General features: G+C 36.5%; 1 protein-coding gene across 3 annotated transcripts in view; it reads left to right on the top strand.

The window, feature by feature from the left end:
* LOC141436005 (carboxyl-terminal PDZ ligand of neuronal nitric oxide synthase protein-like) overlaps positions 1 to 15,117 on the top strand; it is a 173,392-nt gene that overhangs the window by 124,659 nt on the left and 33,616 nt on the right. For 2 of the 3 annotated variants that reach the window (XM_074098852.1, XM_074098844.1), the window contains exon 5: positions 335 to 526. In XM_074098852.1, the coding sequence (XP_073954953.1) occupies positions 335 to 526 (192 nt within the window). Of the gene's footprint in view, positions 1 to 334; positions 527 to 10,189; positions 10,937 to 15,117 lie in introns of those variants that run through there. The other variant, XM_074098837.1, reaches the window with a different exon arrangement.

Here is a 15,117-nt window from a genome sequence, read left to right as displayed (position 1 = left end):
CTGGCTATGACGAACCTATCATCGAAGATTCTTGACTTATGTAATAATCGTGGACGAAAATAAAACTATCAATATTAAAAGAAAAAAAAGAAAGAAATACATTTATTCATGACATTTTACAAATTAAATAAAAAGAAAAAAGGAAATAAAGACAAATTTTGTAACGAAATGGTCCCAACTCAGCATGATGTCAACCTTGCGGCTGACGCTGGTCTACCTATTAATACCTATTTAGTACATAAATCTGACGATTAGTCCCGTGTCTGAATTATTTTGTCGTGCCTTTCATTCACCATCCCTGGATACACTTCTTATTATTGTGTTTATTTTACAGAAAGGTGCTAAATTCTTCAGTCGGGGCAGCAGCAGCGACTCCAGCATCGAAAACATAGACATCATGCATCATCCTATTTACCGCATCTTCTACGTCTCCCACGACAGTTCCGACTTGAAAATCTTCTCCTACATCGCGAGGGACGGCGCCACAAACCTTTTCAAGTGTAACGTTTTTAAAAGCAACAGGAAGGTTAGTCCACTCTTTGAACCGATGCTTAATGTACTTAATTTCAGTTTTTTTCCGAAGCGTTCGTTCCATTTTTTCTATTAACCTCCGACATTTTTACATAATTGTTACACAGTTTTCATCTACTTGTGTTCTCAGACTCCTCAGATTAATATGGAACCAATCCGAGTTCGTACAAGTGTTTTTAATTCCCACGCTGACCTACCATGTTTCATAAAAAAAAGGCCATGGATACTACATATCCACATATGGTTATCACAATATTTAATTAAGCAAATGGACCATCGCTACTACTACCACAATAATTTAATGACAAAACGACAATATTACCATGTCTATGTGTCATCACTTTAAATATGGCTGACGTGATTAGCTACCGAGATTTTGATGCTATAAAATCACCTCCATCGTCAATCTGACTAATAACTTCACTACCTAAATTAATTATCTTCCTTATAAGCACAATTTAATTATGAAGCAATCTGTCAACTCCAAATATTAATAAAACTGTAACAGTGGCCTAATGCATTTTAGAGTAGGGGCCATGGCCCACGTTTGAGAGCTCGTGTGTGCTGTTTATGAAGAGAGCAGAGCGCTATAAAACGGGGGCCGGCGATAACCCACAGCTGTCGTCTCCGTATCGTGAACAATACGTGGGAATCACCGCTTTTTCAACAAACCCCCGTACTCACCGACTGAATGGACGCAGTAAAAGGGTAGAGCAACCCGAAGACATTACTGAGACGTATTACGTTGCCGAAACAATGTCGACGCAAATGGAACGCGATGAATGAAAAATTGAAAAATACCCTTATGGAAAAAACTTTCTGACCGTCATCGTGATTCCAGTTGTGGCTATGAGCTTTTTGTGCAGACCACATTTACGTTTGATGTGACAAAAACACACAAAAATTATAGTTTTAATTCCCGATAGGTACAGCCATAAGAGTTAAACAAGAAGCCCTTCAGAAGTCCTTACATATTTATTTAAACATAAAAGTTTACAAGTATCATAATTGGATGTGATGTGTTAATTTGAAATGAAACAGAAGTTAGGTAATTAATTAGGTAGTGTACTGTACATAAATGTCATGGAAATTAATGTAATTTGATTTAATGTAATAATAATATATCTTATCTGCTTACTACCATAGTCTCATAAGAATATTGTATACATACACTAACAATACTTGAATCTACTCAGTTATCCGAAAATAAATTAAATTATTTTGATAATCATAACAAAATCTTCACGCATGGAAAACCCTACCTGCTTGGTAGACTTTCAATTGGCCATTGACTTTTATCGTGCATACAGAATGCTGGTGTTGCTACTGCTTCATGATTACATGCACAGTAAGAGAACATTTAAATGCCTAGTTAAGCCTAACCTAAATTTATTTTTATTATAACACAGTTCATGCTCAGATACTTGATTATGTCTTACGTAAATCCACATCCGGTAAAGTTGGATCCCCTCCTTACGAGTTTCCCATCTAACTTGGAGAAACGGAAAGCATAAATAATAAACAAAATTAAATAATACGAGTCAAGATTTTATAATTAGCTACAGACAATGCCGCGAAAGTTTTACGGATCTCGAAGTTTGCAATTTTTTGTACTTTTCCCTCTTATCTTTTTTCTCCGGTCGACTGAATAAAACTAAAGGCAAGGTAATTTTGTGATAATTTATTTCTTGTGCGTAAAATGTTGCTCGTCGAGATCTATAAATATTGAGAGAGTCATTGATATGGCCGTTAGTAATGGTTCCTTTACACAAACAACTTATAACGTGATTTAACTTAAGGTTATCTTTTTGACATTTATTTTTTCTGCCATTTTTCGTAGGGGTTGAGTTATATGTACACGTACAGTACACGTACTCGTACCAATTTCTATTATGTCCCTACAAAGCCATGCCAAAACAAAAACGACATACTAAAACATTTCCCCATGAGCATGACCAATCAATGTTACGAGTATCATTACTTTGAACATTTCTTGGTAAAAGAAAAATAGCACGTTACCATATCCTCTCATTACTGCTTTCAGGGTAGGTTGACTAGAGGTTTAAGTAAAGTGAACGAGCCTACGTAGGATGACAAGTTAAATTAATTGGTTCCTACTGTCACGATGTGTGCGACAAATGATGATGAAGAGGTAAAGACAGGAGATGTTCAAGAGGCTTATTAAATGTAAGATAGAAGGCACCTGTAATAATGCATACAAAAACGAACTTAATATAAAAACGAATTAAGATGGGACGTTGTAAAAAAGTTAAAACGGTTACAAATGTTTTAAGCACTTACAATTGTGCCTTCAAGATCCCTTACAGATGTGTGATGAAACTGGTTATAAAACACTGTAATTAACTGCACTGTGAAACTGTTATGATAATATTATGATCGAATAGGTATTGATGTCAAAATTATAAAAATATTAAGCACGTCCTAATAGTAAGGCTGCTGATCACAGAATAAATTTTGACATAAAAACAAAGTGCTGAATTTGAAAGTATAGTGGATATTCGAAAATTGAAATTTGAATTGAATTTTTAAAACGAACCAAAACATGAAATGAGGAAGAGGTTAACAATCGACAAGGCTTGATCAGCCTTGTTACACTACTATCTTAATATGTGTTGGATAAATAAGAACCCCTTACTTTTACATAATAACAGACAACATACCCGTTGTAAGGAAATTTATGAAATCCAACAAATTAATGAAGTCGTTACGGGTGAAATTCAAATAAAAAAAGATCGACATTTAACACCCGGTTAAAAAGAATAATGAAACATTCATTTGTGTGTGTGTGTGTGTGTGTGTGTGTGTGTGTGTGTGTGTGTGTGTCACAACGAAATATTTCCAGTCAGTTGTTTTCTATGATTAACTACCATGCAACAAGTTTAAATTAAACTTTTTGAATTTTACCCCTAACAAATAATGCATTTAATTTCGATGCCGGTACAATTTTGTCGGAGTTAAACACGGCTTTTATTTTCTTGCTTAATCTCTTTGTAAATGCGCTGCTCTGTGAGGGATGTTTATGTTAATTACGTTTGAGTATGGCGGAAATTTCTAATTCTCACTCCCTTTATTGTGTAATACGTTTAATAATGGTCCAAATTCGTGTCTCGATCCAACGCCGAAAGGCGTCTAGCCTCCCGCGGTTCATTTTCACTGCACACGTTGTGGTTGCGTTGAAAAAATTAATATTACTGAACAAAACTGATTACTTGCTTTTACTGAGTCATTTGTCCCAGTGTCTGTGACTACCTGTAATCATATTATGAGAGTATTATAGTATTAATATTTAGTGGTCAAATTTTTTTTAGAGTCGGATTGACTTGAAATTTGGTATCGTCTTGAAGTTTAGACGACAATCTTAAATTATTTTTGTCTTAAACTCCTTTTATTGGAAAAGCGAGACATTTCTACCGGTACTTAGTTTGTGACCATCATTGCCCACAAAAATGCGGCACAAGAAACTTGGCAGATAGAGCATCCATTCCTGTTATTCTGAATGGTTAACGTAGGACGATATCATTAAAATAACGAACTAGAACGGCATAAAAGTTATAATGACAATACCTACGTCGTTAGGTATTTAAAACTCGCCCTTGGTTTGGTACATTATGTGCAGGAATTGAATTGTAGGTAAGCGCTTTTAAACAATCTGAGTTTCTAGAAGTTTGTCGCAAAAGTCGATTGTGTAGCAATGGTACCTCAGTACCTCTAGTGTACCTATAGATACCTACATTTTAGTAGTCGTCGAACTAAATATAAAATTAGATAATATTTACGTTACATAAAACTTGGAGTTGATTAGGTATCTCTATTTTGACATGCGATGACGCGTGCCGTGGTTCTTATTACAATGTCATTAATGGCTAATTTTGAATGAATGAATGAATGGCGTCTTCGTGGATGGCAACAGGTATATTCAGGCTAAATAGATATAACTCTGATTAACATCGCAATGAATATTGCAATCATATCGGAAAGTGCTAAGTTTTGCTAAGCAGTTTTTTGCAATACTGTAAATTATGAAGACAAACAAAAACAGCGTTTACCTAGTCCTCGATAAAGGAGAAATTGACTAAGCGACATTCTTTGAGATATATACATATGTTCGGAATCAGAAAAATTTTCTCTGTAGTTTGAGCTATGTTTCAAAATTTTCCCAAAAATGTCGCCTAGTCAATTCTCCTTTCAACCGTCGACATGATTAGCGCGTTTGCTGGCGGCTGTTAAACGTAAAAGCACATGACTTTAAATCCTAGTTAAATCTGCACTGGACAAAAGCCATGAAAATGCATAGGCATAAACGTTGCCGTTATTGAATCTCATAGCCACATTATAACTCAATTTCTGAAAAATAAATCAATAAGCTACCTACTTTTTGATCTAGCGGGGCAGATGGTAGCCGTGTGCGTCGCGCGCACGCTTCCCCGACACGACATCCAGTAAGCGTGTTAGCGAAATACCAACAAGAGCTCAATTTAATCGCTTCTCTTTACTTTGTATTTGTAAATCCATATGCCATCTCTCAAAATACACAGCAATAAACTTAATCCAATTATATTATGTATTATATACACGGCTTTACTAGCTTTGATAATCACACGTGAAATAAATAACTGCCGTGTGTTGTGTCACGGTACAGGTCGTAACTCTCCTATTAGAAAGCATTTGAGTATAATTACTATAATAGTACATTACTGCAGAGAAGTAAGTAAGCTATCCTGGACGAGTAGAAGTTTGATGGCCGAACCACCAGGTGAGGCTATCAATGATACGAGGCCAGGATGCGATTACTGGCCGAAGCTTGTATAGTGCTTTTCTCAAAAATAAAACAAAAAATTGTTTACATTTGATAAATTTCTCATAACAATTCATATACTTATCTCTCTTTGGATTTGGCAGCAGCAAGTTGTTTTTTGCTAATTCGGCCTCCACTTTTATATCAGGAGGTGTGCCGCCCATATTAATATCAGAATCTTCAGATCTCATACTTAGGCAATTCACTTAACAAGAAAACGAACGAAGAGAGAAGAGTTATTTACTTAATAAGAAATTCACTTAATAAGAAATATTTCCAAAATGTCACAAAACGAACGTAATTAACGAAATCCCCGCATATTTGACTTTTTAAGTCGCAAGATCAATCATAACACCAACCTAATAAAAAAAATACGGTGTTGATTGCAATCTTAAATTAAATTGATATTATTCAAAAAATGTGTTGATAATAGTATTGTTTGCTGACGACACGTCTTTACTGTTCAATGTTAGTAGAAAAGATACCGACTTCATTGAGCCCAATGAAACCCTGTCCGTGATATCCGCATGGTTTGCTGCCAATAATTTGTTACTAAATCCTAAGAAAACTAAATGTATTAAATTCTCGTTGATAAATTCATCTAGCTCGAATTCAGTTTCTAATATAAAGTTAAATGGTCAAACTATTGAATTTGTAAAATCAACAGTATTTTTAGGAATAACGCTCGATTCTAAACTGCAGTGGGGACCTCATGTCACAGCAATCGCGGGTAGATTGAGCTCTGCTGCTTTTGCAGTTTGGAAAATACGGCAGCTAACCGATGTGGCGACGGCACGGTTGGTGTATTTTGCTTACTTTAATAGCATTATTTCGTACGGCCTTATTTTATGGGGATCTGCTGCAGACATTGAGTCAATTTTTATCTTACAAAAGAGAGCAATTAGAGCAATTTATAATTTGAAGACGCGTGAATCTTTAAGATCTTTTTTTAAGGAAACAGATATCCTAACCCTGCCGTCGCTTTATGTTTTTGAAATAATCATGTATGTTAGGAAGAACATATGTGATTTTCCCACTAACGTCGATAAGCCAAAGGCTACTAGAAACACAGGGAAGCTTAAAGTTCCATCTTACAGACTGGCTAAAACCAAAAAGTCTTTTCTGGGAAATTGCATACGTTTTTATAATAAAATTCCAAAAAATATTACAAATGAAACGGATACAAAATTCAGATCTATTGTCAAGAAGACATTAATATCAAAGGCGTATTATAAAGTTAATGATTATATCATGGACAGGGATATTTGGAAATAATTCCGATCCGCATTAGCGATCCCTTCAAATAGCGAACCTACTGTGTTAAAAATAAAGTTGTGTTAAATACTTGTGATGTATACATATCATTTAATAATATTGTAAATCTGTTTTAAAAAAATATATATATACCTCGTTGAGTTTCATGCCGGATTCTTCTCAGCAGAGGTTTTTCGGAACCGGTGGTAGATTTTTTTTGACATTCATAAGTGCTTGTTATAGCCTAAATTGAATAAAGATATTTTGACTTTGACTTTGACTTTGACTTTGACTTTGATAGTCCCTGAGCAAAGCCACGGACGGACAGACAGACAGACAGTGCGAAACTATAAGGGTTCCGTTTTTGCCATTTTGGCTCCGGAACCCTAAAAAGACATATTTTACAAGGAGTTCTAAGTTTAAATTACAATGATGCTATGAGATTTTTATCGTACTTACTGGACATTTCTGCATTCTGAATTCAAAACCTCTCTACTTACTGGAGACTTGTGATCTTCGTCTGGTATTATTAACTTACTGGAGACTTTTTGAAGATGTAATTGCGACTTTACGTATGATTTTGAAAAAAAAAAAATTTAATCAGCAGATCTGGCAGATTGTATCCTGAATACTCATAGTACGAAATCTGAGTGCAGGTATACCTACGTCATCGTGTGCCTATGCATATGGGGACAATATCCCTTCACCACTCCAAATTTGCATAAAATAAAACACGCCAGCCTTTGTTCTATTGGCCGGATTGATTAGTATAGCCAGCCGGATTTAGTCAAAATTACGTCATAGAGTCGGTACTCTAGTAGGTCGGTACCTGAACCACCACGACATCGGCCGAGCACTTCTGACCACCTGGAGGTGCGTCTCACCTGAGAATGAATAGCCTTGGAATTAAAATAATTCACAATGTATAAAAGTATTTGTCATAGAAAAAGGCTGAGGGATTAGAAAATATTCCTTTAAATAACATCACCGACACCGTTGTCAATATAACACTTAGGTATCGTATAGTAAGTGTGAAGAATGTTACAATATAAAACGTAGAAATGCTGCCTTCGCGTCAGGTCTTTTTATATTCCTGGTCAGCCTTTAAAGAACTTCATAAAGGACTTAAGTATAAAATTGACAGATGCCATAACAACAACACAAGGCACAAGGTCCTAAAGTGTAAATAAGATCAATCGTATCAATTTTCATGCTTTTAACACCATGTGCAGCATTTCGCTGAATGTCGAGGCGTAGGTACCGCTAGCACTATAAACTTGCAATCAGGTCCCGTACTATTAATGGTGTAACCGATCGATGCGGGAGGAAAACAAGACAGATCATAGACAGATATAGTAAAATATGCCATGACGAATTTACTTTATAAATAAAATGACATATTGCATTGCGACGACGTCAGAATAATTTCTTTTTATTTATGATCTATGTTGTCACATGTGAGAGATCATAAAGGTCAGATCAAAGGAAGGCCAGCACCTATTAAATAACACATGACGTTGGTTCGTAAAAAAGTCTTCCGATTTTATCTCGACAATATGAAATTATGACAGTTATTTTTATACGAACGCCGAAACGCAGTTTTTCCCTTTCCATAGCCGTGGACCTTTAGCTCTTGTGCTTTTAAGGAGAAATACGTTGCTTTTTTATTTTTCTGGTTAAAACCAATATACTACGTTTAAGAGCCAGGAAGTTCTTAGTAACGAGTAGTAGTCAATGTGAAACAATACGATAAGATTTTAAGCGATAGAAATAATCAACATCAGACTAGTAAGACAATAAATAGCGATGAATAATTTAGTTCAGAAGTTATATACTTATGTATAAATAATAAACATTAGGTAAAATTAAGAATTACACGGGGTTACTGTACAAAAATCCACTTTCTTAGCGTACTCGTAATAATATCCGATAGGGCAAAACACTTGAATATTTCTGACACAACTGTATTTATAGAAATAACCGTTAGAACGGGTTAGAAGTTTTTGAATTGTGTCCTATCTGATACTATTGCTGGTGACTGTACTTTGATATGAAACGTAGTCGGACTCGTATATAAAGTATATGAGTCCCACATGGACCCACTGGCACTTAGCCTGTTTTCTTCACAGACATCATTATTTGACTCTACATTACCAGCTACACTAAAACATCGAGCCTATCTTTGTCGGTTTACCTAATTGTTTAATTGAAAGCTCTACAAAGTTTCTGATTACAACAGAAACTATTCCACTCTCTAATTAATTAACGGTGTAGTTAGTGTCTACAAAGTGGTACCTGCCAGCGACGACGCAGTACCGAATACCAAGTGTTAAATAGTCCTCCATCGGCTTTGGCCACCAGACGGCTTATTTATCGGCCTCTCTTAAACCAGAGTGCGAACACTACTGTATACGCTTGTCAAACTGATGCCTAGAATTACCGCCGCGCACTCTACAATAAATCTTAAACTCCCTGCGAACTCGCTCAATCACCTCAACATCATCGCCCCGTGCGTTTCTTAAACGTTGTGAAATGAAGATCGGTAGCTTAAAGTACTTTAGCGAGTTTAGAACGAGTTTTCTTAGTTGGAGTACCATTGTTTATAGACAATAATAAATCACCGATTCCGCTACCGACTCGACTTTTATAATCAATTACAGGCCTCGATCAACCGTTCCCGAATGCCATAAATATTCATGCGAGAACACTTTTCGGAATCTTTGAGGCGGTTTAAATAGCGCAATTAATTGTTACAGTTGTTTATTGCGTCTAAATTACGTTTTGGTGGGGTATAAGATACACTCTGAGGAAAGTGAATAGTGGAGGTAGGAGAACCACTAACGTCAGCAGACGGTAGAATAAATAGGGAAAGTTTGGTTTGATTACGTTCGAGCCTCATTAGGTAAGTAACAGACTACCCGATAAGGATAATGATAACACTAGTAACTTTGCCCTAAGTAAGGCTATATCGTAATTGATTGCTGATGCCAGTTTGTGAAGTTTCGGGGCTTTGTTTACTTTATTACATGGTGTACATACTTTTGTGTTGAAAAAATAGTCTTAATAATATAGACTTGGGATGAAGTAAGACAGGTGCAAGATTTTTGACACATTTTTAACTAGCATAGTAACTATAAAGTTAACTCTGTCTCCGACCGTCGAAAAGCTTTACATCTGAGAGGCATGCCACCTGCCTTTTAAATTTTTTGGTAATGAAAACGTAATCCTATTATTTGCAAAGACTTTACAATTAAGATTTGCCGTTAAAAAGTTTAGCAGTTCAGAAAAAACCGTTGAATATCTTTAGCGTAAAATAAGGGAGTGAAATAAATTTTTAATTTTAGTTCAAAACATTCTATAAAACAAGAAAATTTTAAAATGATATAATTGGAATTAAACATGATTTCATTAACAGGTGAAATATTTATATTTCACGTCACCAGATACATTATTTACTATCAATAATTTAATCAATAACAATGACAGAAGCATACCGCTGTATTACGCGAACATGTTTATTTGTGGTGCGAGTGCGACTACAGACGCGGGCGCAACCACGTTGCCGCCACTTCAGTAGGTCCGCGAGGAGCCGACCGTAAACTCGCGTCGCTTACTTACGGCAAACACGCGTACAGTTCCAACGAACGGCACATGAAACAGACACTGACGGACAGAAACATGTCGAACCGTTCGGACCACAACAAACAAAGACGAAACGAACACATGCTCAAAAATTTACCCACTGAAGTTCTCCTGAAAGCAAGGAGTACCTTATTTTCCTTGAGCGGTGCTTTAAAACCCAAACATGAACAAGCATCGACGCTCAAACACGAGTCTAAGGATAAGAAGAATCAAGAGAGATTAAAGAGTAGTCGTTCTGAACCAGAATTCAGAGAACTACGCTCTAACAGAAGAAGGAGCCGTGCCGACGAAAGCTCTTCTAGGGATCATCTTGGTGCAAGACCACGGCCTAAGTCAGTTGGAGGTATGAAACGACACGACAATGATTTGGAAGAATTTAAATGTGCAACTGATCCCAAAGATATACGTCTGAGACCATTTGATTCTTCAGAAGACGTGTGCGTTCAGTCGCGTCTCTCTGTACCTGTTACCGATCGACTTGGCAGTCAAGATCTTCAAGCGCTGGACACAAGTGAAAGACCTCGTAAAAAACTTTCATTTCGTGAACCAGAAATAGTTCCCAGTGGTAGTCTTACCTTGGGCCGATCAAACAAACTTATGGGTGTGAATAGTCTTGCACGTAGACCTAATATATTATCTTTGCGTGCTGAAGTGAATTCGTCCAGTTTAAATGGTTTAGATTCTGATTTAGAGGTAAGTACTTTCATTATCATCATCCCAGCCTATATACGTCCCACTGCTGGGCACAGGCCTCCTCTCAGAACAAGAGGGCTTGGGCCATAGTTCCCACGCGGGCCCAGTGCGGATTGGGAGCTTCGTCATGGGAAGTACTTTATTAACATTAATTTGATTTAGTTGATTACTATGAAATTACATAGGTAGGTACGTGTACATACATTATTTTTGTCACAACTGTACTTGCATATAAAGACATGGATAGTTAATTTTAATTAGATGGTACTTTTTAGACACTCAATTGCACATAGGTTTTAACAACTGCACGGATTTACGTTTATAACCGTTGAGCCGACATGTTGGAAACAGTAAATCTGAATGGCTTGTTCAAGAAACACTATTAAAACGAGGCAATTGCATCAAACTGAGTGAACTTGTCTAATAAGAACTAAAGCCGAACACATGTCGGGGCGACAATAATTTCGTCCGGGGCAGGAATACGTATTTTACGTATTTATAAGTAAGTCATATTAAGTTAAATATAAAATGGCAGGTAACGTGTAAAATGGACCGCGTCGTCGTACCGGTAGTGAAGCATGGGAGCCAACGACACTCGGTCACCGCCGTGTCACGCCAGAGCGTTGCCTCACGTTTATTTTGACTCGCGCTGGCCGCGTCCAAGGACCGCATTTTGCGGAAACGGTACATTTTTATAAATCGATGTCTCTAGTGACTTTTCGCGTATTATTCCACACGGCTGTGGTCTTACGTCAAAGGCCATACTTCCGTCGTCGGATCCATTTATTATTTAGAAAACTTCAGTGAACGGTGTGTTGTGTGAGATATTTTGGAACTGCCGCCAACGTGTGAATTACGCTCTAGAATCGTTACTGTAACTGAATCTCGACATCATTAATTCTGTCGGTGCGTTTGTTTACGTTGTACAACAAAAAATCAACACACAAGTGCTAAATGTAGTGTGATCGAGATGGGATTGCCAACCATCAGGCATTGTAGACGGACGTTTTCAGACGCCGGCGGCCGCGGCGAAGCGGCCTGTCAATAGCCGCCGCTTTGTTTTCCACTTTTCAACAACATTTTAAATTACCTTTACTATTCATTCAACAGAATTTTACATACTTTTATGTTTCGGAGAAGCAATGAATATAAACATGAACAACTGGCTGAATTTTGCGGCAAATGTCCAATGAATCCGTCAGCTCAGCTATGCAGTTTTGCATTAGATATTTCTAGTCCAGCTGTGTACATAGCTATGAATAAGTCAAAAACAAGTTGTGTGTGCTCAATAGTGCTCATGTTGGAACAGGTTGTTAGTTTTCATTCGCTTTAAGTGGTTCAGGAACAGCTCTCAGCTAACCGAAGCTCATGGTTTACTAAGTGTTCCCTTTAAGAGTGACAAAAGAACTGTGTCAAGAGCGTGCCGAGTGGAATTTTTAATCTATGCCTATTCCCACATTACAAAGATTTTTTTTTTTCAGAACTTTGCGTTCTATCATATATTTTTAAAAATCACCGAATGATTCTGATGATTGAATAGGTTTTTTTTTCTATTACCAACTATTTTTTCTATTGCCACTAATTCGATTTTCTTATAATACAGGAGTATTACAAAATAGTGCCTCCTGGCAGGAACTAGCAATGACATTTGCCCTCGGAATTTATGTTCGGTTTTAATAACTAAATATAAGTTTATCTGCCTTTGTTTATGTTTAGTCAAATATAATGACCTAGTTGTGAAACGTTTGCACTACCTACTTGTCCTAGCAAAATCAATACCTATTTAGATAGTACTTATTCATGAATTTCATGTATGATGCTTATGTTATGATTTTTCAGTTCATTGCATGTTGGTGTAATTTGATGGAATAGATATAATAGCCCAGTAAACATTATTTTGGACGATCAGATGCTTATGTAAATGAGTGGTAATTTTAGTGAAGTACTTGATTTGCTGATTTAATTTCTCGTAGCAGGTTCCTGAAAAGTCCGTCTAAAAATTCCACGATTATCCATTCAAAGTTCCCCTAAACCAGGACGTTGCATTAGCCATACTTTTCTCAAAGCATTTTATTATCAGGGCACTCGAAGCTCGTAAACTGGCGCGTGCGCCTTTATAGCGACCGCGGCGTTGACGCTGCCGGCACGTACGGAAGCTTTCATCCCGAGCGGCATTTCTTTGACCCCACTACACCCGGTACAGCATTAGTACTACATATTTGCCGCGTTTAAGATTTCTGGTACATATTATGCGTAAAACTAATTACGAACGACGATTTACTATTGATAAGAATAAGCGCCGATCACTTTTTAACCGACTTCAAAAAAGGAGGAGTACGAGTATGTAGGTGAGGTAGACGACTATAGTTCCACTCCTGCTGGCTCATGCTGAGGCACCGACTTCAAACTAGTAGAAAAATATTTTCAAGGTTTTTGAAGTCGGTTCCATTTTTTGTTATTTTTTTTTCTCTCTCAGTTCTATTTGAACTCTATGAGTCTATCAGAATTCAAAATTCCATAATATTAACTGAGTCTAAATCTATATTTGGGTTTAGTAGTACCTACCCCGGTGTATAACTCATTTGTCATGGCATGGTCTAACTAATTGTCAGTTAGATATTAAGGGGCCCTTAACAGGAGCAAAAAGATAATTTTTAATTGGAGCAAAAATATAAAATTAGATTTCTACTGCACGAACGTACTTGGTTGAACCAATTTTAAAAATAATGGAGTATTTTAAGAGTATTTCGATTTTCCATTACCTACGTACATTCATACGGAATGAATAGTACCTACTAACAATGGGGTAGAGCCCAATTGACTTCACCTGTCACGAAAATTTAGTTTTATAATTGTTTTTTTACAAGCTTTTATTTAGTTTCACCTGTCCCGTTGTCTGTCTGTCTGTACTGTAGTCAAATTTCGCAAGTTAAATTCGATCAACTTCCGCTTGTCGGATTGACTTGAAATTTGTCATACTTATGTAAATTGCGTGACAATACAATAATCTGTTAGTGACATCCTGGTAGTCCGGCTAGCATAGTCTCCGCAGCACGGAACTCTTCAACGGTTAATGGCATCGACTTGAAAGGTAGATATGAAAATATAGTTTGGGTGACAATGCGAGAAAAGCCATCAAAAAGTACAGTCAGCAAAAAAAGGCTTGTATTAAAAATGAAATTTTTATCAATAACTTATTTCGAATAAATTTTAAAGTGAAATTAAAAAATATATTGCTTTTAAAAGTCACTGAACTAATGTATTTGCTCCTGTTAAATGCCCCACTCGGTAGATATTGACGAAACAGCAGAAAATCGTCTGTCCATATCAGCGGAGTAAAAATTACGAACTAATTTGAAATTATATTTACTTATACTACATCCATAATTTCATGTCATGCTTAATAATATTAATTACCACCTGTACAAAATAGTATCCTATCGTAAACTGTAAATTATTCCGAATCTTACGACTCCAGCGAATTAAACCATGTCACAGGAAGTAAATAGTACTTGCTATGAGTAACACATACACATACAGTGTATAGTATAAAGGGATATATCAGAAGTGGTTAAGCAGATGAGCTTATGTTGGAGAACTGACCACAGATGATGCCATTAAAATTAATGTTTTACGCAGTTTCTCGAAAAATATACAATCCTGAAATGAAACTTTATTTAGAACCAAAGAATATGGTTGATATTAGATTTTGTCCATAAAACCTAGATGTTTTTAGGATTCTATACCCAAACGGAGACGTGGTGTCACGTGTCACCTGTCACTTACATGTCCGTCTGTCGTTTGTCACATTGCCATACATATTTTTCATATGTGAATGTTTTAAAAGTTTTTGCGTGTGTCCCTTATGCAAAAGCAGCGAGTGAAAAATGTTTTTACCGTATTCCTTCGAGTTGGGTACCATTGTTTAGATCTCGTTGATTAGATAAGTACTCGTAAATACGAGTATAGCATATTTTGTTTTATAAAAATATTGTAAACAAATAATGAGAAGCTAGTCTGTTTTTTTTTTAACATGAGATGACTGGAAATGCTGATGAGGTTTATTTTTACGTATATTTGCCTTGGTGGCCTTGTGGTTTGACTTACGGCCTCTCAAGCAGAGGATTGTGGGTTCGAACCCTGGCTCGCACCTCTGAGTTTTTCGAAATTCGTGTGCGAAA

This window comes from Choristoneura fumiferana, chromosome Z (genome assembly GCF_025370935.1).
Source record: "Choristoneura fumiferana chromosome Z, NRCan_CFum_1, whole genome shotgun sequence".
NCBI classification, from domain to species: Eukaryota; Metazoa; Arthropoda; class Insecta; order Lepidoptera; family Tortricidae; genus Choristoneura; species Choristoneura fumiferana.
This window is presented reverse-complemented; position numbering and strand designations above follow the sequence as displayed.